At 30.2% G+C, this 26,509-nt stretch overlaps 1 protein-coding gene across 1 annotated transcript in view; it reads right to left on the bottom strand.

Moving 5' to 3' along the window:
* Positions 1 to 26,016, bottom strand: part of Tusp (WD40 superfamily protein Tusp) — a 97,814-nt gene extending 71,798 nt beyond the window's left edge. Inside the window, exons 1-4 of the mRNA XM_035358549.2 lie at positions 25,114 to 26,016; positions 12,888 to 13,178; positions 6,871 to 7,078; positions 2,512 to 2,619 (exon numbers count right to left, since the gene is read on the bottom strand). Of these exons, the coding sequence (XP_035214440.1) occupies positions 2,512 to 2,619; positions 6,871 to 7,078; positions 12,888 to 13,178; positions 25,114 to 25,374 (868 nt within the window). The 5' untranslated portion in view covers positions 25,375 to 26,016. The remainder of the gene's footprint in view (positions 1 to 2,511; positions 2,620 to 6,870; positions 7,079 to 12,887; positions 13,179 to 25,113) is intronic.
* Between the last annotated feature and the right edge of the window lie 493 nt (positions 26,017 to 26,509).

Below are 26,509 nucleotides of genomic sequence, written 5' to 3'. Positions count from 1 at the left end.
TATATATATATATATATATATATATATATATATATATATATATATATATATATATATATATATAAGTAAAACCAATTACAAAATGATGACCTGTGCCCCAAGAAACAGGCTAGTTTTGGTAGATTGCACATTCACATTTAATGATAATGCTACTACACTGCAGACAAGCTTGTAAACAAAAGAATTCATTACGCAGCACGGAATTAACAACAAACTAGATAGGCTGCTCTGACACTGAATTTTATTTCCAATTTTTATATTATTCAAAATGAAGATATTAAACTCTTTTATAATTAATAACATAATTTATTCACAAAATTTAAAATCAAATTCATATATATAATATATCAAAGATGGATTGATCAACTAATTTAATTATTATTTTTCAAATATCCCAAAATAAAAAAGTAATGGGCCTTTGGAAACAAATAGGCCCTCTGGCATTCCCTAATCTTGCCTATCTATACCCACGCCACTGCCTCTATCCTACTGTTTTTGCCAACTTGAAGAGATGGAAATTCTGCCTCTTTGAAGTCCAGCATGGACAAAGACCTCTGAAAACAGTATCTAACAGGTACAGGGTCAGAGAGATAAGCAAATTTCAGTCAAACCTATTTTATTTCAATAGACATTCATTATGTATATGAAAATTTCATTAAATATATGAAGGAACCACAATATGTTAAATACCACAAAGGCGTGGTCCACAATATGTTAAAACGTATGAACTATGAAAAGTTTCGATAGGTACAAGTAGGGTATTCTAGCACATAAGAAACAGTCTTTTGTCAGTTTGAGCCTTATAAGTGGCAGAGATGATTTTAATAAATTACATTTTTTCTATTGATTAGTATATATTCATTTCGATTTCTGGAAATTTGAATGCAATATCTAACTATATTAACCAGTGAGCACTGGAAATTGAATGAAAACAAGTAAGATATAAAATAACAAAAAATTTAAAATTTACTAAAATAATAGTGCTTATTTGTCATAATAGTATAATAGTAAATATAAATAAAATAGATAAAAAAATCTTTTAAACATTTCATATCCAAACCATATGCACAAAAACTATCAAAGTGGCAAATTCACAACTCCAAAATGCAAAAGTTACAATAAAATAGAAGTTTTACCATGCAAAATATGCAAAGTTAACAATAACAAAAAAGAAATTTAGTCGAGTAAACGGAATAAGCCAGATAATGTTCTCAAGAGGATAACTTTATCTAATGTTAATACCATTTTTCTAAAACTTTTGTTATGTGAATTGGAACAGGCAAAACCAAAATAGTTAATGGTTAAGATAACTAACTGAATTAAATAATAATTATTAAAATTCATCTAGAAACAAAGGATTTGGGAGTAGTACTGTTACGTACTTATACACACACATACATGCATACAAGGTTTAAAAAAAGTTTTGACACAGAAACTAAACAGAATAATATATAGTCCCAAAATAAAAATATAGAAAAAATATTATTTCTTTTCTTCTTTATGCAGCAAATGAAAGTTGCACATTTTATATAAATAGTGCAATATGATAGTTTTATACTATACAACACTCAAACATGCATAAAACTTAGATTTTGTATGCAACAATATGTTATACAGTCAAAAGTCATTAATCTTTGTTGAGACTTCGGCGATTCCGGATTATTGATTTTTCTGGATTATAGATCATCAGTTTAAATCTGCTAAGATGGCATGCAGAAATTTTAAAATTAAAAATATGAAACCGTAATTTATGAAATAAAGAACAATTATGATCTAAAGGGTATCAAAATTTACAAAAAATAAAGCTTAATATTTATTTGTTTACTTTATTAAAAATTTCTTTCAATGTAAGTTGTTTAAGTTGCTTCGTTTTATGTTTCGTTTTCAATAAACTCTGTGTCACTTTCTTCACTATCGGAAGCGAATTATAATGATGAGGAATTTGATTTAAATCATATCAGAGATGGAGTACATTGAGATGAAATACTACATTTAGTAAGAAATTATAAACCAAATAAAATAAAAACATCTGCCCTGAAGATAAAGAAAGTGTTGACAGATCAACTTCCAATTCATTGCGCCCCGCGGCGTAACGTTTTTACATTATATTTTGCATATTATAGAACTGAATCCCCCTTCCAATAGAGATCTCATGTAAAAAATAAAATTTTACATAGTTTTATTGAAACATATTACGGAGCTAAAATTATCATTGCCTGAAAAAATACCTTTATTTGAAGACACTAATGGAACCATGGGCATAAAAAAACTGTTCAAGATAATTCAGTCTTTTTTTAAATGTGTTACATAACTTACGGATAGGAAAATTTATTGTTTCTCATAAAGTATTGCTTATATTCATATTTAAAACATATTTTATAGAAATCAAACCACAGTTTGCCCTTTCTTGATAAATACAACTGTGATGTCATACTGACATCATTATAATCACATAACTGAAAGTTAGAAAAAAAAAAAAAAAAAAAAAAAAAAAAAAAAAAAAGGTTTTACCTTTCAGATTAGTTTCAATCACAGTAGGTAACAGATCGTCATAGCTTTTCATTAAATGGATGGTGCCACTTGCAAAACAAACAGCTAAGATAGATGCTTTAGTATCGCCTAAGAACACAGATTCATTTTGTTGAATAAATTTTTACATAATATAAATAAATACAAATACAGAATTAAAGAATAAAAGAAACATTTTTCAAATAAAATTTAAAATACAACTGTCTTCATTAACTGCTGAAAAATTTTATTAAATGACTATAACTAATAATAATATATAATTTTAAAAAATTATAATTATTAAATTTATAAAATTTTATTAAATTACTGACCTCAAACAATTCGTAAAGAATTGTTTGAGGTCAGTGCATTTCAGAACTCAAATGCTAAGATTTAATATGAATTATTGAAAACAGCCCCATTTTATGAGGATAAAATTTCAAAATTTTGCTGCTACAGTACAACAAAGTCCGAGATTCAGACTCGTTGGGACTTTGGCTATTCCAGATTTGGGATTTTTCTGTATAACAGATGATCAGTCTAAAGCTAGTAAAATGACATGTAGAAATAATAATAATAGTAATAAAAAAAAATAGTGAAGCATATATGATTTTAAGATAATGAAACATTTATTGCTTTAGAGGCATAAAAATTTACACACACAAAACAGGGGATGCTCATTATTTATTTGTTTTATTAAACATTTCTTTCAATGTATGCTTAATCTGCTTTGTTTATTGGCTAATACTTTCTCTTTAATTCTGTAGATGGACATAATTCCATGTTCAGTTACATTGTTCCGTTCTGTAATTATCATGTTCAAGAATTTCCATTAAATTGTCATATTTAAGTCCCATTAAATTGGAATGTTTTCATTCTCAACAACTTATCTGTACTACCGGTAGCCACATCTTCTTGATTTAGATCCATACTACAGATTTCACTGTCCATTCGCTGACTGATGATGAAGCATCTTCATTGCAACGAAAAGCTTCAGTTATATCACATTCATTTATTACCACTTTTCACATGTCTTTAAAAATTCCATTAATCGGAAAATTTTCCTTCTTGTTTGCGAATATGAACACTTTGAATTCGTGGCTATCATCATAAAGCTTAGTTAGCACCCATTATACACTATTGACGATGTATCATGAGACTGGCGATTTTAAAATCATGTTTCGCTAAATTTTATCTTGCTTCTATCGCACATTGATGAAGTTGAGCTTGAATTATATTATTTATTTATTATAGTTATGTCCCTTTCTGCACATGATTATGGCTTATCTGGGCAACATAATAAATAAATTTTCACATATACTTAAGATTTATCCAGGGCAGTAGCTGGACATTTTGCAGCCAGGTATGGTTTCTGGGTGTCCGAAAATCTGCTGCCAATTTTGTCTCTCCTAAATGTAGCTTCCCAATATAACTGTACAAGCTCTGGCACCTGACCTGGGCTTACCTCAATAACAAATAAGTTACTTTCATTTCTGACCTATGAGTATCATTTACAAAATCTATTTTTTGCACATGGAAAGTAATTTCTGTTAAATTTTTCCTTATCAATACCCTTAATACTTTGTAATGGTATTAGCTGAAGTCTGGTAACATTGCCAAGTGTAATATCAACATAAAGATTTACCATGTTCCTTGGTATTTGATTACTAATATTTAAAAAAAAAAAAATTTAACGCATTGCTGCATGAGTCATTTCTAAAACAGCAGTCAAGCATCAATGAAAGTAAAAAACAATAAATAACTAGCAGGCAAGCCCACCAGATGAGTGGTCTGCAGTCAAAGCAAAATTTCTATTCCATAAAAAATTTTACTCTACCTCTGTTTAGAAAAGATGGATGGCAATTTTAAAATTTCATCTCCTACGCACTTCAATGCAGCATGCCAAACAGCAATAAAGTTCAGAGGGGGGGGGAAGAAAAAAATGCAGGGTTAAAAAATTAGTGTTTTCAGAGTTTTATTAATTGCTATCTTAGCTGATTAAGTCGTAAGATGATAATTATCAAAATGGCTTCGCACAAATGTTTGGAATCCGGGGGGTACCTTTCTTAAAATTCGACTTCCCACCATTACGGAGCAGATGATGTTACAAACAAACAGACAGTCACAGATTTTAATAATATTAATGATTCACCAGGTGGTTGTGGGCACCAAAGTGAAATTAAGAATTGAAACTCTCCACAAAGTTTTTTTGTTACGATAAAATATCAAATTCATAAGCAAAAAGCATTAAAAAGTAATAAAGAAATAAATTGGGGGGGGGGAAGGTTGCTTAGGATCCAAAGGTTTGGAATTTAGATCATTTCATATATTGGAGATCTGTATTCAAACTTTGCACTGTATTAATAAAAAACATAGAAAGCTGACAGAGATCGTTTATGAAGCAAGTAATTTTTTTAAAAAAATCTGATGTGGACACCACATGATTTCTCCATATGGCCTATTAAATTATACACACTTTTTTTTTTTTTTTTGCTGCAATTCCTTTAAACTTTTTTTCTTGCATTATTCAAACTTAATTAACTGGTCTTTCAAGGCAAATTGAAAAGTTTGAAATTAAATATTCCAGTCAATTTGTGTCGTAACTAAGCCTAACTTTTTATAATTTTGCTTTTTCATAACAAGTATAAAACTTTCCCAAATATTTCTACAGGAACTGGGAGGCTGTATGAAAAGTTAGATTTCATTATTTGTGGGTTTTTTTTTTTTTATTTGGCACTGCCAAAACATGAATATTTTCATAAAACACTTCTGTAATTAAAAGTATATAACTACAGATAGAGGGCAGATTGTAATGGCCCAAAGATTCAGAACATCTCCAAAACTACATGACTGATAGGTTGTTCACAATCTGCTGTTGTCAATATTTATGCAAAGAGGATAAATGATGGTAAATCCAGCAGTTGATGCCAAGGTGTTTGATGCCCAAGTGTTATCAAAATAAAAGACATCCAAGACTGTCTTGCTTGGTACAGCAAAATCAGCACTGGACAATGTCTCAGCTGACAGCCCAATGCAGTACAAGTCCAAGAGCAAGAGTTTCAGAACACACAGTTCAGCAGACACTGTTTAATATGGGACTGCACAGCAGACGCCCCACTTGTGTGCCTCTGTTGACCAAGTATCGTTGTCAACTATGTCTACAATGTGCCCGAGAACATCGAGACTGGACGATGGATAAGTGAAGACAGTGGCCTGGTCAAATGAATTGTGATTTCTCATTCATCACATTAATGTTCGTGTCATGGTACGCCGTCTTCCAGGCAAACTGTTCCTTCCCATGTATAGCAGGTCATACACAATCTCATGGTGGCAGCATTATGTTTTGGAGGATATTATCACGGGTGGCTCTGGGACCCTTAGTTATGCTAGAACAGACCATGAAAGCTGCAGATTACCTGATCATAACTGCAGATCACTTGCACCTTTACCTGGCTTCCCAAATGGAAATGGAATCTTCCAGCAGGACAACACTCCATGTCACAAGGCTCGAACTGTCTTAAAGTCGTTCGAGAAGCATAATGATGAATTCCAACAAACTTGCTGGATCTTAACCCCATAGAGCACATTTGGGATGTCATGGGGTGGTAGCTCAGAGCTCAAAAATCACCATATCAGGATATCTCAACTTTGCGTGATAGATGCTTAGACATTTGGTACAACCTGTTTCCACCAAGAACTACTCCTGTTAGAATCAAGAACTTGTGGCATCCATGCCAAAGCGTGTTGCATCTGTTTTGCAGGGCAAAGGACATGCAATGCATTATTGAGTAGGTGGTCATAATGTTTTGGTACATCTAGTCAACTTTCCCCACCATCATAGTTACTTAGCATCAGATGTACCAGAGCAAATGCTGATATTTTCTTGTTGCACACATACCTGCACATCAGCCCCTAACAGCCAGAGGAAAGTTCTCACCAGAAATTGTCCCAAATGTTTTTCCATACTGGCAGAAATGGCTTGAAGATGTTTTTTTTACACGATTGCAGCTTATATTTGTTTACCTAATTAAGCTCCCCCATTATTACTTTTTTTGCAATGATGAAACAATATCATCAGGAATGCTGAGTTATGCTAAAAATAGGGTAAAAACAGCATTAAAGAGGAGATTACAGGTAGTTATAAGAGATAGACTATAGCAAGAATTCCAAAAGCTACAAGGCACCAGCAAAAAATGTATTGCAGTACAAGTGCATTATTTTGAAAGTTGGTTTATATTGATCTTTTACATGAAACTACATACCAATTTTTTAAAATTTTGGGGGACTGGCATATAGTTTCTCACTAAATTAAATGAAATCCTAGTGAACGAGTTTTCACTGACTGATCAGTGTATTTCATACCACAAACTGATGAAACACAGCTTTTGTCTTCTTTGCTTGGATAGCCAAAACTGTGACGATCATCATCATAAGATTCATCCATTTTGAATTTTTCACAAGACCAAGCCATTGATGCTATTGGAGATTCAGACTGCAAGTTAACTTGGGCTACAATAGCTCCATGAACATCAATAACAACAATTTGGCCACCAGATGTGCCAAACATAACCTGAATGGAGATTTAAGAGAAAAAAATGAAATTATGAGCATTTCAATAAAATATTCACTACTAAAGTTCTAAACACTAATTTTTAAAAACAAATATGTGCAAGAATTACTAAGTACATCTAAATTCTAAATACTGTAATACATCAAATACACAATCTCCAAAAAGTCATTGTCCACTGAAATTAACAGTTACCTCAAAATGCTGGTTCCTGTAAGTGATGCTGAAATTTGACATATGTTTGTTTAATGCCGATTGCAATTGCACTGTGTAGCTAATGATGTACAGCCAAATTATTTGCATACACTTTTCTCTTCAATCTTTCCTTAAGGAAAGTCAAGCAGCATGTAATTAATAGACCAAGATGATTACAGACTAGAGGATGACATGGCTCTTATATTAGAAAAAATATAATTATGATATTCACTGAACAATGACTTTCTGGATTGTATATACAGCAGAATTTACGGTAATATTCTGTTTTGAGGACCGCAAAAAAACTGCAGCGAAAATTTATGAGCAAACGCGCTCATTTAACAGTATGCCAAATCTAGCGTACGCGCTGATTTCAGATTGCATAGTTTATATAGTTCTATATTTCTTAAGATGCCATTGAAATACTAGTTTAATTTTTAAATCCTTTTTTGATATCTTATCGATTTAATAATTTGGTAATTGCCCATGATGAAAAGACTGCATTAGAATTTTGGGTAAAGTGCAGAATCACCCACTGCTTGAATTGCACACGGTATCCATGTGCACATCGACCTACTTTCACTAAAAAAAAAAAAAAAAAAAAAAAATCCCAAAAATTGCACAAAAATGGCACTGCCCACATTCTTAACTTTATCTATGTACACAACGACCTATTTTCACTTAAAAAGTAAAAGAAAATTGACAAAAATCTAATTGTTTTTACCCTTGTAAAAAGCAGCAAACAAATAGTTGGGCAATTCTGCACTTTATAGAAAATTTTTTCAAAGAAAAGGCATGATACATTATAGAAAATTATGTTTGAACAACAAACAAGATGAAATTATGCTTTAGCGATAACTCGATAGCGAAATAGCGATGCAGGCATCCATTCAGTTATGTTTAGCAATTTTTATATAAATTATAATATTAATCTGAAATAGTTATTTACTCTTATGCTTCCATTCAATCATGTTTAGACTTTTTTTTATATAAATTATAATACTAAAAAAGTATTATATGAAATTAAACTTTTCATCTAAATTAAAACATCAATCTTAGATAGTTATTTACTATTATACTTCCTTTATTGCGTTAGGGTTGCCGCAATTATTTTTGACAGCACTGGCATCAACAACACTTTGGCAATTTTTTACGGCCCTCAAAACCGAATAGTATCGAATTTACTTTCAGTAACTTATTCAGCTATAAATTATTTTATCTTTATGGATATTATTTCTAAGTAGTGTCAAAAATTATATAGCATGCTCATACATTTTCTTTTGAATATTACTATCCCAAAATATAGTTTTCATTTCACTAATTACATTGTAAAGATTAAGTGGTATATATTTGATTTACAATGGAGCTAAGCAGTTTCTTGCAATTAGCCATTTTGCCTGTTAGCCGATTCTTTTGGGCTGGTATTGGTTATTCAATATTACTTACATGAGACTAGATGCAAAGCAGAGACTTAATAGTACTGCTCAATTTAATTAAGTACAGATTTAATCAGTAATTAAGTACAGTAATAGATAAGTACAGTAATTAATTATTAAGTACAGTAAACCAAAAGATTTAACACTTTTAAATACACACTAAAAACAAATTTTTAATATAATGCATTTTTTTTTTTCCCATTATGATGAAGCATTTCTAAAGAATTTTTTAGATTCATATTCTGGCATTTCACAGCAATAATTACATACCTTCTGGGGTTTTAATATGGGGATAAGCCATGAAATGCTTTCTATAATCAAAAGTTCTAAAGGGAAATGGCATTAAAAAGTGCCTGAGGATCGACACAGCTTGTAAAAAATGTATAGTTAATAAACTGGCTATTTCTGAAAATGCATATACACTGTGGTATATTTTTAAATTTAAAGTTATCACTTTAATGAAGAATATGAGTAAGGTCTTCTGAAAATAAATTTATTTTATTATTTAGAGATTAAGAGATACTCAAATTTATTAATCAATAAAATGAATATTTTTAGAAGAAAAGAAAATTTTTATTCATTAAATCTTATAAAATTTCTCTTAAAGAGCAATTAATAATATAGTTTGGTAATTAATTCCACTTATAGATGAAATGGGAAGAACACTTCACTATCATTCCTTTTAATTCTTGTGATCTTACTTTTGTTGGTTTGCCCAAAAATTAATTTATAATTTTGAAATCACTAGCTATTTAGAATATTCTTCAGTAAAGCAGCAAATAAACTAAAAATTCTGAAAGAAGTTAGAAATATTCCTCCTACAATCAAATGTAAAAACTTTTAAAGTACAAGTTTTACTTTTTGATCTGGTATAATCCAATGATCAGATATTCAGTAACTCTTATAATGCAGAATGTTTTTAATCTATGTGTTATTAATATGTAAATGTTCTATTAAAGTGGCATTACTGGTAGCACTTCAGATTCAAAAACTTTTTATACTGCATCAAACTGTTTAAAGTTTATATCTGTCTTAAATTCTTTTATTCAGTTACATTATAACCATTCATGATATTAATTAAAAGACAAAGAAATGCAGAAGACAGTGCTAGTAGTGCATTAACAAACACAAACATAGCAAGCATAAATTAATATCTGCACAATCATATATTAAATAATATACAGTACAAAGTCATCGGGACTTCGGCGATTCCGGATTAGGGTTTTTTTTTTATAGATTATGAATTTAAATCTGGTAAGATGGCATGCAGAAATTATACAATTAAAAATATGAAACCATAATTTATGAAATAAAGAGCAATTATGATCTAAAGAGTATCAAAATTTACAAAAAAAAAAAAAACAAAAAAACTTAATTCTTATTTGTTTACCTTATGAAACATTTCTTTCAATGTCAGTTGTTTAAGTTGCTTCATTTTTTGTGCTAATACTTTCTCTTTAATTCTATAAACAGACATAATTTCTTGTTCAGTTACAAAGTTCCACTGTTTAAGTCCTGTAATTGCTGTGTCGAGAATACCGACTAACTTGTCAATCGAAATTTTTTCATTTTCAATAACCTCTCTGTCACTTTTTATCAGAAGCGTGCATGGGTAAACGCTTTACGCGCATGCATAAACACTTTACACACATGCGTAAGTTTGTGGCTTTGAGGTCCGGATTATAGATCATTCCGGATAATGGATGCCCGGATTATGGACTTTGTACTGCATTAATATCTGCACACGGGCAGGTATATTTTGTAAATTTCTGTCATTAGTTTGAAAATTGAGTTATAGAAGAAGTTAGGTAAAGAATTATTTACAGAGACAGTTAGTTCCGTATGACCAAGGAGAATATTTTTATAATCTCTTTACATATATAAAAGGAGAGTATTTAATTTTTTCCCCTTAAAATGAAAGCCAGAAAAGTTTAAAATAGTAGAACACATTTTCTTTTCATATCTCAGCAACATACGAATTTTGAGCAAACTGGAAAGCCTGAGATATCAGGCGAATGTTTACTGAATGATAAAAATTCCTCTATGTGGCTGATTTTTCTTTTCCACTATTTTCTGTATTTTAGCAATTACTAGAACTGAAGACTGCTGAATTTAAGAGGTATGACTTTTTTAATTTATTTATTACTGTTCTTTTTTAAACTGCTAAAACTTGTGAACTCAAGTTTTTGTTAAATCTTACTAATGACAGAAAATTAGAATTTGAAATGTTCTTGAAATAAGAAGTATTAATGATACTTAGCTCAAAAATTTTAATTAAAATAAAATAATAAGTTCCAACCAATATTATTTACAGGATTTGAATATATTTTATCTCTGAAAAAATTATTTGCTAGAAGCCAAGAAATGATTTACATAAAGGATTTATGCTTAAAACAGAAACCTTAACAAACGCATGCAAATCAAGTTTACCATTTGTAGGTATTTAAAATAAGTTGACATTTCATATTCAAGGTATATTTGCTGACTACACAAATTGGTCTACTTAAGCTGGCTCGTATTTTAATGGTGTGTTTTAATGTTGGCTTGCAAAATGGTTAAAACTAAACTAAACTCAATGGCACAACAGCCCTAGTGGGCCAAGGCCAGCAGTGCCCCGAAATTTGCTTTCTTGACCATTGGCCCCGGGGTGCGTAAGCATATGCCCTGAACAAGTGGTCAGCTTGGTCACAGGACCCCCCCCCCCCAGTGCTTAGTCCCCAAGCAAACTTAGTAGTCATTTTACAGGGTTCATATACATTTCTGCACACGGACATTAAGTATTTTTAAGGACCATTAATGTAAAAAATTAACGGACCTACGAGCAAATGGGAACTAAATAAATTCTATGAAAAACATTATCTATGCCTGAACTTCACTTTTGCATATCATCCTAAAAATAAAATAGATCCATAGGTAGGATGCTTTATTATTAAACATAATTATTAATAAGTTTGAGAATAAAATAAGCTTTATGAAATTTATCAAGTAGCATTAAATATTTTACACTTATAATAATTGGACATATTTGAAAGTAGATAAGTGGCATTTTATTTAGGTTTTACTAGCAGTTAGCTTTATGCTGATTTTTTTTTTAATGCCTCATTTTGTCACATACTTGCTCAGTCTAGAGGTTTAGTAATTAGTATGTAGACTTAATGTCAAGTGGCATAGGTTAAAATGAGAAGTAAAATCATTCACAGCATGATTCAAAACAAAAGACTGGCTGTTGTCACTGCTCCTGCTTGCCTCGAGAGAGACCTGCTGATCAGAACAAAGCTGAAAGGCCTGATTAGGCACAGTTGGCACGTGCTGAAAGTTGGATGGGCTCTGTCTGACACAGTTAGTGTCATAGCTTTAGTTCCAGGAGCTGTAACCCAGTTAATATACTTTAAGGATCTTGTGACCACGGTAAGGATTAATGAAAGGCAATAACTCGCTTTAATATGCAGATTTTAAGGGTAAGCAGTTATTTATAAATAATTAAATTAGGTAATTAAATAATCTTAGTCTTTATGGATTTACATGGCCACTCCTAAAATACCTTTTTTAACAATATTTGTTAAAAAAGTCCTATTAAAATCACAATCTAATAAAATTTCAGTTTAAAATACATGTAATTTATGAGATTGATTCTTAAATGATATTAGGATAATTACACATTAAAAGCTACAAAATATTTATGTTTTGTAGCAACAACACTCAACAAAATATTTATGCGTCATTTTAATTTGAAGCCTTTCTAGACATTTTGGCTAATTTATATATTTCCTTCTCTCTTCTAATAATCCTAGCATTTTTTCTAACAGTTAGAAATTTGCCTCAATACGCAAAACAATGTTCTCACTAGTTTTTGCGTGTTTTATCTTCTAATAAAATAAAAATGAAATAAAATGCCTTCATTAGGAGTAAAAGAAAACACAAACCTAAATTTCTTTTTATTTCATCATATTTTAGTTTGAATGAATCTGATTTTAGAAATAAAGTTATGTTTGAAGGAGCTTTAACCAACATTTACAATAATCTACTTAATTTTGAAAATTTCTACAATATACTTTCCTCATGCATTTAAGAAATGTTATCTGAATTACCACTAAAAATATAGTAAATAAATTAAAAAAAAAGGATAATTTATTATTATTACACCTAATACAAGAAAAGCAGACAGCAAATAATAAAATTACCTGCTGATCATCTGGTGACCAAATCCCACAACTGATGGTATCATCCAAATTGAGCATTGAGGACCAGTATCTCTGACCAGAAACTGAACCAACTAAAACAAATCCATCTCGATAACAAATGAGGGCCATACGACCATCATGACTCCATGAAAAATCCGTGACTTGTATACTGCGATCATTTATTAATTCAATTGACCATCTTCCTTCATACTTAATCCACACAAAGATTGTTCCAGTGTTATCACAGGATGCTAATTTTTGATAGGGTTCATTCCATTTGACTAAGACAATCTGTAACAAGATAAATCAAAAACAGTTATTAAATTAAAAAAATCATAAGAGCATGGGAAAAAATACTAATATATAACACAGTATGTCACAAGATTTTTTTCTTCTCATACATAAATTCTTTACATTAAACACAATGATACAGGCTCAATAATAAAAATCTTTTGTTCCCTTTCATCATACATGAATAAATCTAAATTTAGAAAAATACTACAGAACAGATCACACTCATAGCAGAAATCATCACTTAGTTTTCACAAAAATCATACTACTTTCTAGATATACTCTTTCATTATTATAAATGCATACCATAAATCATACCACCATCAAAAATATACTAAGAAATTCAGGAAATATGATTATGAAAAATAGCTGATTAGCCTACTCCCTGTATTCCAATGCTGGGATATCATTGTAAATAGTAACTGGTTAAATGTACGTAAAATGATTATTCTCAGTCTCAACTCTGTCCCCCCCTCCCCCCCAAAAAAAAATGCTACCTGGAGTCTTTTTCTAACTCAAGTTGACTTTTTTTAAACTGCAGGACAATAATCTCAAGTGTATCAAGTCTTCATAGATCTGTTATTGACAACTCTGGATAGCATGGAGGAGAACTATCAACGAAGCACTTTTTCTTGATGATGATTGGAGCAGTCATCCCATAACAATTCATCTTAGTTTCATTTCAGTGACAAGATACTAAGTAATGTCTACCTGCTATGAGTTTACCAGCAATGTCTGCACTAGTCAGAATTTCTATAGAACCTCCACAATCATCAACAACATGAATATTACAAGTATATTCAACAAGTAATTTCAAATGAAGTTCAGGGCCTCCAGTTTTAATTTGCAAATAATTTGTTGACTAAGTTACAGTTCATTCATGTTCCATCAACACTAGATAAATATAAAATAAATACATAATATTTCCTTGCCATAGTGAATTCTGCAAATATTTACAATTCTCTGCCTTGTATGCCATTTCTCTTGTAATAAAGAGAATACCATGATGTGATGTCAAATATGGTTCTCACCGGTCGTTTTTTTTTCCCATTTACCCTTAGAATCCCTTTGAATACTCGTTACATAACATTCAAAGTTGTGGAAATATTTGCAAGTATTTTATTATACTCAGAGCTTATCTTCGATATTTTCATTTTGCTCCATGGAGTTTCTCTGCCAATAGATAAAATTGTTTGCTTAATTCATATTTCTATATAACAGAATATAGTGTTTTTTTTTGGGGGGGGGTCAATTAAAACAGCTAGCTTTAGATTGCACTTTTGTATTGGATGTCATGGCTTTAGGCAAAAGAAACAGCAAGATTCTTTGAAAGACATTTTTTTTCCACTTTAATACAGTCACCAGAAAAGTGAAAATTACAGTCAAAAGCCGTTAATTCGGACACCTATAATTCGGAATGATCTATAATCCGGACCTCAAAGCTAAAAACTTTCTGCGCATGCGCTGTGTTGACACATGCGCAAAGGCGTTTACGCGTGCGCGTAAGACCTTTACGACTGCGCATATGCATGTGCACAAGTGCAGAATACGTTTTCGCATGCGCGTTTAATGTATAACGGACGGTATAAGCTAAAATTATCTAATTATCTATTTCAGTTAATGTTGATGATTGCGTTGTTCCTTAATTTTCGAACTGGATGCGCTTATTATTTTTTGCAGACTGTAAGAACAATTTTATAAAAGTAAACTTGAACTTTCGATTATGTCAAATAGAATTTCCGATGCTGGAGCTCCCAGAGGATCTACAAAACGAAAGTATGTGTCGATGTCCATCAAACAAAAAGTGGAATTGCTGCAAAAAATGGATAAAGACATGAAGAAGGTGACAGAGAGGTTAGTGAAAACGAAAAAATTTCGATTGACAAGTTAGTCGGTATTCTCGGCACTGCAATTACGGGACTTGAACAGCGGAACTTTGTAGCTGAACAAGAAATTATGTCTGTTTATAGAATTAAAGAGAAAGTATTATCACATAAAATGAAGCAACTTAAACAACTTACATTGAAAGAAATGTTTAATAAAGTAAACAAATAAATATTAAGCTTTTTTTTTTTTTGTAAATTTTGATACCCTTTAGATCATAATTGTTCTTTATTTCATAAATTACGGTTTCATATTTTTAATTTTAGAATTTCTGCATGCCATCTTACGAGATTTAAACTGATGATCTATAATCCGGAATCGCCGAAGTCCCGACGTGTCCGGATTTACGACTTTTGACTGTAGAACAAAAAATACATTGCTCTGGACCTTGAGTGAAGGTCAAAAGATCAGCTGTCCTAAGAATTTCAGGAGAATCCAAATACTTAGTATTAATACTAATTGTTTCCTTGTCATTATATAATTTATAAACAAGTTTAATACTATCTCTAGCTCTGAAATATTCAAAACTCTTGTGAAGCAAGAACTATTCTTTCTTCTGCTTCTACTTCCATCTTACAAGAATTCTAAAACTGATCCAAAATCACTTTTTTTGCTACTCGTTTCACTGGCTTCTACATTATCTTCTTAAAGTCTATGTAAAAAATTTAACAGACAGATTAATTAAAGCAAACACAGTTTCATTTCATTCTAAACAAAGGGCAAAACACTGTGTAGAGTTGCGCGCCTCCAACTTGCACGCAACCAAGAGGTGACTGTTGAAACTGGATAAATGACAGAGTCTTGCTAAGGGTTTAAGTCCCTTTTTATTCAACGTAATAAATTACAAGTGCGTGGTCTTGACGCTCACAAACTACGCCAACTCGGCGGTCAAATAAAAATAATAACCTGAAAAGAAACTAATAACAAGACTCTAATTCCGAGGCTCTCTAAAAGTAACTAACCTCACCGCATTTTACAATACCGCTGCTAATTCAGCAAACTTTAAGATCACGTTGAACGATTAACAATTCTTAAGGCAAGCACACAGGCCGAAACGCGGGGTTCTTCAATTTCTGGCTAACTACCTCCGCGCTCATGAAGTAAGAACAGCACACCTCGAACTCGTTTCCTTTCTATTTAACTCAGAATAATTCCGCTGATAATTTGAATCCTTGCACGTTCTACTGAAATTTACATACTCTGGCATTGGCAGTTCCAGGGGAAAGTAAGGCTTGACAGGAAAGATAGTTTAAACTTAAAATAAATGTTAGTTAAAATAAATATAAACCCTACAACTGTTTTAATTGTAAAAATGCTGGCCATATTGCATTTTATGATAAAACAGAATCAGCTGAGAAGATGTGTTAACTGTTAACAGCTTCTAAATATATTACATTAAAGATTTCTTAGCTAAAACTTCTCAGTCTATGACAAGTAAGAACATAAATACAGTAGATATTGATAAATGCATTTTGAATGTTGCCTTATATGTTCTAGAGTTCAGTAAAAACTTATTATCAGGATGCACTTAACATAATTAAGTTAAATTTTTGATAACAAAGTAACAACAAATAAAGAAAGTAAAATGAGTTTAGAAGGATAATGAGCTGAAAATGGTTCGCATAATATAATTCTTTTTAAGAAATTTTAAAATCCAAACGCTTTAACTGAAGGAATGACATTTGAGGCTATAATATGGCATACAAAGAACATATCTTTGATTAAATTATCTGAATCAATTTGCTTTGCTATCTGATAGTATGTCGATTTCAAATTGACTGTCTAAGTAACAGTTCTGGCTGTGAAAATATTTGCAAACTCAAGATTACCTTTTAATTCTGAAAGAATGAGAGCTAATACATGCAGAAATCATTCATGCTGATGTGTGTGGACAAGATCTAGTAACATAGGATGAAAAGAAGTATTTTATAACTTTCCTTGATGATTATATACATTTTTAATGGCATACTTGATAAAAAGTAAACATGACATGTTTAATTAAAAAAAATTATATAGCAGAAGTAGAAGTTAAATGAAACATAGCTAGAAGCAGAAGTGACGTAGCTAGGGTGGGGCAAGAGGGGACATCTTGCCCGGGCGCAGCATCCAAGGGGCGACAAATTGATGCTACAAAATTTTTTAATGAAATGTTTTCCATTCTTGGCACACAGAAAGGGGCGCACATTTTTCAGTTATCCTCGGGTGCTGGAAACTCTAGCTATGCCACTATATAAAACTATCAAAATTAAGATAAATATCTTAGCCAGACAAATGCTTTGCCTATATTTCTTTCCTCTAAACTCATTGTTCTTGATGTTAGGATTTCATTTTCCATAAACATATTACATTTCTTATGTCTTTAACTATACTATTATCTCAATGAATTTTAAGATAACGTTTAAATTTCCTTTTCCTTTCTAGATCTTTTATTTATTTGAATTTGCTTTCGCTTACATTAATACTTCTAATTTCTAAATTATCTCATGCTCATATAAATTTTTAATTTCTTCCAAATCATGATATGTCACTCAACACCTGAAATCAGTTGTTATTTTTTCTGCTAAACAGAATAAATTACATTGTGTCAAAAGAGAAAATGTTGCAAATCCATAGCCCATAATGTATGGGAACTTAACATATTTTTGATTTCTATCTGAGTATTTAATTATGTGTTAATTTTAACTTATTTCTATTTATCTGGCTTTTGCATTACAATTTTCTGTTAGTTCAAAAGATGACTATTTAAACTTATATCTGCTTTAGAATAAAAATATCATTTACATACTATTATGCAAATTTATTTTGCATAATTATCTTTAAAAATTAGTTTGATTTAAAAAGTGTTGAGAAAGCTTAAATTCAGTTTCAAAAGTAATATGTAAGAGGATTAAATTAGAATATTTTTCAAACAATAACTTGATTCTATTTCTTACAAGAGAGTGCATAACTATTTTCAAAATTATTTAATACTTTTTAAAAAAAAATTTAAATTATCCAGCAGAACAAAAGAACAATTCACAAAATAATAACATAGTAAAGAGCAAATTCCCTTGGTACTTAGTTACATGTTATTGCAACCACCTTAGTAAAATTCACGAAAGTTTTAAAATATACCCTACTCTGGTAACCACATGCATAAAAATAATTCAGGCAGCCAAGCTCATGACGGACGGACATTCAGTTTCCATAGTCGCCATTTTTATACTACATGTCCTTTTAGTTGTAATCCAAATTCCAGTGGTTTTATGAATAAATTGAGATACTTTTTTTTTCTTAAACTCGGTTTTATAATATGTGCTTGTAGGATTTCTTAATAGTAGAATAAATTGCAGGAATATAGTATTTTATGGCAAAAAATTAAAACAACAATACTTTGAATTCTTTTTCACGACTGCACGAAATTTCGGTCACAATAAAAACATAAACCTGTTAGTAACAAGGTTTATACTGACTATTTTTTTAAATAAATATACAGTTGAAGTGTAAAATATATATGTCATGTATAATCTTTTACAATAAAAAGTAATTGTTTTTTCTTCCATAAAATTTACCAAACTTTGCCAGGGTGGTTGCCATAATACACAAATACCATCTCCTTTATATCTATAGAATGACATTTGAAACAACTGAAATGCTATGTAAAGTATATGGAACTAACTGCTTTTTCTAAATGTAAGTATTTTGGTGATGTATCCACATCAATAATAGGGCAGAACATTTAGCAAAAGGGTGGCTGAAACTAGTCCGCAAATCAAAATTGGTTAGGAAAGTTTGAAAAGGGATTTAAAAATAGTGAGAGAGTTTCTGTGTGCATTAATATTAAATGAAAATCATATTAATAATCAATGATGGCAAATGATGCAAGATTTGGAGGAGAGAAAAAGGCAAAGCGGTAAGTAAAGAGCATGTTTTATGCTTCACATTTTGACAGATGATCAGAAACTTGTTGTAAAGAAAGAGACAAAATATATCCTATAAAATGTCATCATTCTTTATTACCTTGCAATCACTGATGAAATGTGATGTTTATGATCTCAAAATAAAAGTGGAAGGCGAACTGAGATTACAAAAGACTATAATCAAAACAATGTTTATGACTGTTTTAAAATCTGCAAGGATGTATTATAGAGGGTCAGTTTGCCATGTGATGTACACTTATTTATTCCAAAAAGACTGTGGTAGAGAGATAAGTATACAAGGCCTAAGTACAAAACCATTCAATGGTTTCTATTGCATGGTTATGCACTTTTACGCTAATCAGTGTGGGGAGAATTTCCAGACCAAAAATAAGTCATCTACTCAACTATCCACATGAAGAACCATATTTCATCATAGACTCTATGAATCTCGGCACTATTTAGTTCACTTTAATTGCCTGAAGTATCCAACCCTGGTCTGCTCTTAAGTTTCTATCAGCTGAGAAGAAATATTTCTATTCAATTTCTTAGAGAATAAACTGGACATAAATTTCTCTTTTTTAAAACTTATAAACAAATTGGCATGAAGTGAATTCTTCGATGAAATTAATTCTTCAGAAAATATTCAATATGACTCTTTCTTATAGATAGTAATAGCTTGTCATACTTTTTTGATGTAAATAATATGCAGTTGCAATATTGGAACAACTTCACTTAAATCAGAATTAATGTTTTACGCCCTGTCTTTGAAAAATGAAGGAAGGTCAGATCAAAATAATTCAGGACCCTAAGCATAACATTCTTTTTCAGGCTCTCAGCACTTTTTCAGTGGAGGAAAATAGATTATTTTGAAACTTTAAGTAGCAATAGCAAGGCTATTGGTTTGTCATGTCTAAAATGCTTGAGAAAATGTTACTCAGACAAGGGCGAATGTAGACTAATGAGTTTATGAAGCAGCTAGGAACTCTTGGATTTCCTGAATGCTATGCAATTTCTTAATAGAGTATTCAGAATTATCTCTAATCTTTTTTTGCTTCTTCTAAATAATAAATACATACTAATAGGTATTTATTACTTAAAAGTAATAATACTTCTACTAATAAAATATCACAGGCTTATGCTTTTATTATTCTTACATTAAAAGTTTAGATGTTATTGTTTAAATTCCTCTAACGTAAAGTGAGTCCATTACGTTATAATAAATTATAAATGTTCCTACAGAAGTATAGGGACTTGCTCAATGCACTGTACACTTTTAGTTTTGTCAGACATTCTCACAGTCGATAGATTTTTCAGTCAGATTATGTAACACATTTCTCCAACATCATTCAATTGTATTTCTTATAACCAGATTTTCATAGTAATATGACTTACAGTATGTATTTAATAATCTTCAATAATAAATATTTTTTATTTTTGTAAGATTTTAGTTCTTCGTAACTTTTTGCCTAGCAAGTGGAAACTTTAATTTTTTTTTTTTTTTTTTTTTTTAATTTTAACTTGAAAGCATTCTAATTCCTCTTAGTGGTGGGTTGACATATACTTCATCTTAACTCTTGATAAAATTTCAGAATTTTGTCTTATTATGAAACTATGATGCTCATTTCATTTTTACTGTTCAGTTCAAGGAAATAAATATTACACATACAATAACCTTTACTTCAGCCATATAATTTACAATGGCAGTGGAAATTACATAATAGGCAGTTAAAATTTAATACAGAAAAAATGATAAAATAATGATTACATGATTTTAACGGCATTCTTTTATACAATATCTTTGATTAAAGACTAATATTTAAAAGCATTTGAAACATTAACTAAAAAATGATTGTTTAATAAACATAATGCCAATAATTTTAAAGATGTGATTAAAATTTAAAAAAATTAAATGAATTTTTCTAAAAAATAAAAAAAAATATGTCACTTAATTTATATCTCATTTATTGTTCTTCAGTGAACCATTGCATGATGTAACAGCTACATGTGCAGTTATTGCACTAGAGTGGCGGAATTCAATGGCTATAGTGAAAGGCAGCATACCAGTAAGGGAATTATGTCTACTGAGGATTGAAATTCTTGGATATTGCACTATAGTAGAGACATAAAAAGCACTTTCATGACAAGCAATCTACTGCTACTAAAAGTATAATTAAATACTTGACCAAAATGTTGTGAATTATATAGGCTGTGAATTTAAAAATCTAATCCATTCTAGCTTTACTTTTTACAACCTTGAATCATTTTCAATTTTAGCATCAGGGAAAAAAAAATATTTAATATAAAACAAATTAATCTTATGGCATAACAAATTGTAATAACAGATAAATACAAGAAACTGCTATTTTAATTAATACTGATTTTTATGAATTGAAGCTTTTTATGAATGAATCAATTTAAAAACAAAAATGTAATTTAAATTTTTTCACAACTTGGTTTAAATTAAAAAAATCTGAATGTTTGAGGGAAAATTATTTTATATCTTGGACAGTAAAACATATTAAAAAACCAATAATGTATCCTTTTAAATCACTATTATTTTATTTATTCAGAACTCAAGCAGATGGCTAATTAAATTCTTGATAACATATTCTATTTTGTAAAACACAGCATAGTCAGATTTTTAAATACAGTTTTGAGATAAATTTTGTATTGAGACATTAATTCCAAGATTATTTTAATTACCTTATGTTGAAAATAATGTATTATGCATACTGCATATTTATTTGTGAAACTTAAAACAGGAACAGCTTTAGTATTGGTCCTTTTGGCGATTTTTTTATTTGGCGACAAACTTTGGTCGCCGAGGTAGACCCGGTTTTGAAGATCGGAAAAAAATGGCGGATTGTCAACAAAACCCGATCTAGAATAAATAACAATCCTAAAAAATAAGCTCTTAATCAGAATAAACAGTCTTTCTCTAATTTTCAATATTTCAAGTACTGCTATGATAAATTCTTGAAACACTACTGTAAATGAATTTATGACAATTATTATGTTATGAGTAATGAAATTTACAAAATGTTAATATTTTTAATTACAAAATATAATGTATTAAACATTAATATTTTAAGTAGTTAGTTCATATTTATATTTTATTATATTAGTACTTAGCTAATATTTTAAATTTACAAAAGGTTAATTTTTATGTTTATGAATAATGAAATTTACAAAAGGTTAAAAAATGCATTTCAAACTAGTATATGTTACTTTAGTTTCTTAGATGCTGTTATTAAAAGAAAATAAAAAAATATTTCAAACTGAAGGAAATCAAATTCAATTATAATGGGCAAGTTTTGTACTAGTGTTAGAAATATTTTTTATGATTAAATTTTGTAAATGGTAAAAATATTAAGAAGTGTGTATTTTTTAATCCCTCAATTTATTATAAGTAATTTATGATTATAATTTAAAAGCTAAAATTAAATTATCATAATGAGTAAATTTTGTACCAATGGTAATAATACAACAATCATCGTAAATGATAATTTCTGTGAAAAATTCGAACAGTCATTGGAATCCACTAGTGGTGGAGTGATAGCCACTGAACAGTGGTAGTTCAGGCTGGCTATATGGGAGTTTTAGTAGTTTTCCGTAGATGTAATGTGAATCTGAGCCAGTTTCTCTTAAAAAGTACTTTATGAAGGCATCCTTCTTCTGCTAGCCAGCATATGAATTTATTTTCTATTCATAATTCTCTCTTATTTTCTTATTTCTTAATTCTAAATCTTACTTCTGAAGAGAAGAAGTGTTGTATCTATAGGTCGAAAAATATGGTCAATATGTTTGCAAAATCCTGTCACTTTTGGAAAGCATTTAAATAAACTAAATACAAAAATGCATTACACTATTTCATGTACTGAATAATTAATCAGGGAACAAAGTATATTGTAATGTTCCTTTATTTTGTAACCAGAGTTATTTTATGCTTGGGATCTTTACTGTTAATTTCTTCCATCCGTTTTCTCACCAGAATCCAAATGAAGTTTTTATTTTGTAAAACAAACCGTGTTTTGCCTTTTGAGGCCACATTAATAGGTTGCTAGATAAGAAAAGATTTGTAGTCTTCAGCCTTGCATTATAATTGCTGATAGTTGAATTCCATCCCAGTTAAGTTTTTAACCAACTTTGCATTAAATTGATTTGTGCAGCCTTTGGGCTACAAATTTATTTGAATTTAAATTTTACATTTTAACTTAATTGTTATCATGCCACAAGTGGTTGACTGAGTCGTAAGCACAAAGTGTGCCTTCTGTTCTGTACATCTAAACTTTATAATAGAATAAAAGTACATCTTAACTTAATAAGAATATATCTAAACTTTATGATAATAACATTTAAAGACATTGAAATCAGTATCTAAGTGCTTCCCATGTAGTCAAATTTTTATATATAAATTGTACTCTTACTTTTATTATAGAGTTTTTATTACAAAAAATTCAGATTTCTGTTAGATAAAATGTTTAAGTAATGTAGAAAATTTGCATAAAATTTAAAATAAAAAGTCAACTGTTATGTCAACATACTATTAATAAAAGTAATAATACTCAGTGAAGGTTATTCACATACAGCTGTTAGGTTGTAAGATTTACAAAATTTGAGAACTCTAAATTATAAGCAATATATTCCATAATCTAAGATTATATTTTTTATAGTCAGACAAATTATGAAAATGTTATAAAAGCAATAATGAAACCTGATTTTGGTCTTGATTTGAACCTATGAATTCATGCAATTACACATCCCTTTAGTTCTAATATGAGGTAAATAAGTATTTTTAGACCATGGTAATTTTGATCTCCTTAGCAAAGGAAACACCAAGAGTGTTTGCTCCTCATGCTACACACCTCATGCTACTGAAAATGTGTTTTTTTTTTTTTTTTCTTGGGGGGGGTGGAGTTTATTAGAATATGCAGAGTTGACATATGAAAAAATGTCAAGACTCACGTGATGTAATATTAAAAGCACCAGTTTTAACTACCAAAAATTTGGCTTTTTTTAAAAAAAATTAAATGTTGTGCTTTCCTAACACAAAAGTAACTTTAAGAAAAACACACAATTTATCTTTCCTGCCATCAAAGCTCTGATACCTATCAAATTCGTTAAAGTTACGTGGACAGAAATGGCAGCATGTTTGAAGCTCAGTATTTAGGGTTACCAAGGTTACCATAATTTTTCATTTATCGCTCCAAAATGTCGCCAAACAAATTTCTTGCCAAAAAGGACTAATACTAAAGCTGTGCCTTAAAACATATTTTTCAGTACGAAGAACCTTGCAGCTAAATACTTTTCCCAAGATATTAATTGCAACAGAATGATCCAACAGAAAAATCAGTAGTTAAACATAATTACTTCATAGCTGAGGAATCATGCTTAGAACTAAATGAATTATATTTGTAAAAAAATAAATACAGCTTTGCTTCAAAATTCCTTATTTATAAGATGGGAAAACCTTTACATCAAAGCAAGGAAAACCTTTACATCAAGCAAGCATACATTGCATCACTCCAATTTATATATAACTATGAGAACTTACACCCTGATGAAAAAGCATTCATTTAATATCAAAATTATTTGAGAATTATCAGAAAAATTATATAAGAAAAAAATACATAACTGCAACATCATCAGTAGAAGAATTTAATAGAGAAAACTAATTTCATAAAAAAATTCACATTTATAACACCCTGAAAAAAATTACTTCCTTGCGATTCTCTATGTTTCAGTACAGAACGACTATATATTCTTTCTTCAGATTTAGTAGTTCAGTAGATGTAGTTGTTCAGATGTAGAAGTTAAAACAATAGTAATCTTAAATTACATTAAAAAATAACTATTCTTATACCCAAGCACTGACTATGAAGCGACTTTTATTTTCTTACCCATGCTTTGCTTTAGAAAACAATATTTTTGCACATAATATACTGTTATATCTTGATGAAATAATCATTATAATGGGGAGGGAAAAAAAACCCGGTTGCTGTATTATCAAAATACAGTAATTTAAAATAAATTTCTTGAAGGGCATTATGAAAATGATCAAAATCATTTATAGATCTAAATTGTTACTTTTTTTTAATACTGCAAAGGCAATAAAATAAAAAATAAATATTTAAAATTTTGATAGCACTTACCTCTGCCCTATGTCCCCTCAAATTATAGTTGGATCTCAATGGAAGGTCAGCAATTTTCCTGTTATGGCAAGATGTAAATGTAACTCCTACAATGCTTCTGGCATTTCCAGTAGCTAACCAACCGTCTTGATAATAATGCACACGATTCAATTTCCATCCATCTTCGTCCGGCAAATCGTCTGGTACTTTTCCCATCCATGTCAAACTTAAAATCGCGCAATCCGTCCTCGTTGAGTTAGTTCTTTCAAAATGCAAATGCATTTTTTATTATATAGAGTTCATTATATTTTGATACCTGCTTAACTTCATTTGCAGCTTCGGATTATTTCTCGATTAGCCGCAGAGAATATTATTCAATAAAATTTTCGTTCTAGGGAATTCTAACTGCACTAATTTTTACACAAACAAAAATAGAAATTATGATATTTACGTAAATTTATATTCTTTTAAAAACTTTATAAAATCTTGAAGTAATTTTACAAACTTATTCAGAACAAACAGCAAATTTAAATGGGCATTTTGCAGGAACGCCACAAATAATACCAAATGAAGGATATTGGGAACATGGGTCACAGACTATATTTAATCTTCGCTGAAGATTTACACCATCCTATCGAAAAGCAAACACCGAGTCTTCTATATTGATCGATTTTAATCATCCGAACAAGACACAAGTCCATATAACCTTCCAGAAAACATTGCGGTCATAGTAAACGCATGATTTCGGTTAAAAATTCTTTCTGTCATCATATTCAAAAGCCAATAGTTCAATCAGATCTCTCTCTTTCACAATATACACATGTATGTTTAGGAATTGGTTTGCTATTACAGATCTTAACCGGTAGCTTCTCAATCCACCGCGGTCCACCTGCCATGATGGAGCACGGCGCGGGGCGCATCACAGGGTTACCACAAGTTTCCAAACGCGCCAAGACTGTGCATTCCGAGATTCTCTCGCTTAAGTACTTGGGCCAGGGCTTCTGCAAACAATCCAGGTAATTACGGAATTTTAACTCATTTCTCAAATGAAGTTCTAACCCCATAGTTCGCTATCGCTAGTTCGAAAAATTTCAAAAAAAAAAAAAAAAAAAAAAAAAAAAAAAAACCACTGAACATTACTGTTAGAAAAACCATAACTAGATTATAAGGAGAAAGAAAGATGCTTATCTCTAACTAAAAATTATTTACAATTGCGTATTTCTCACATAATTATCACAAAAATGTATTGCAATTTACGTCAGAAAAAGTACTTCGCGTTGTTAAATTTTTATTATATTTCGAAACTTAGATGAAATAACTAAAGAAGAATTTTCTTGCTTTAAATTTTAAATATGTTTAACATATGCAAAGAGCCGAAAATGTTGCAGTTCCTATTAGAATATCCTTCACGAAAACG

The sequence above is a fragment of the Stegodyphus dumicola genome, chromosome 9, assembly GCF_044657685.1.
Source record: "Stegodyphus dumicola isolate Sdum_Otavi_A_Nest chromosome 9, ASM4465768v1".
Classification (NCBI taxonomy): domain Eukaryota; kingdom Metazoa; phylum Arthropoda; class Arachnida; order Araneae; family Eresidae; genus Stegodyphus; species Stegodyphus dumicola.
This window is presented reverse-complemented; position numbering and strand designations above follow the sequence as displayed.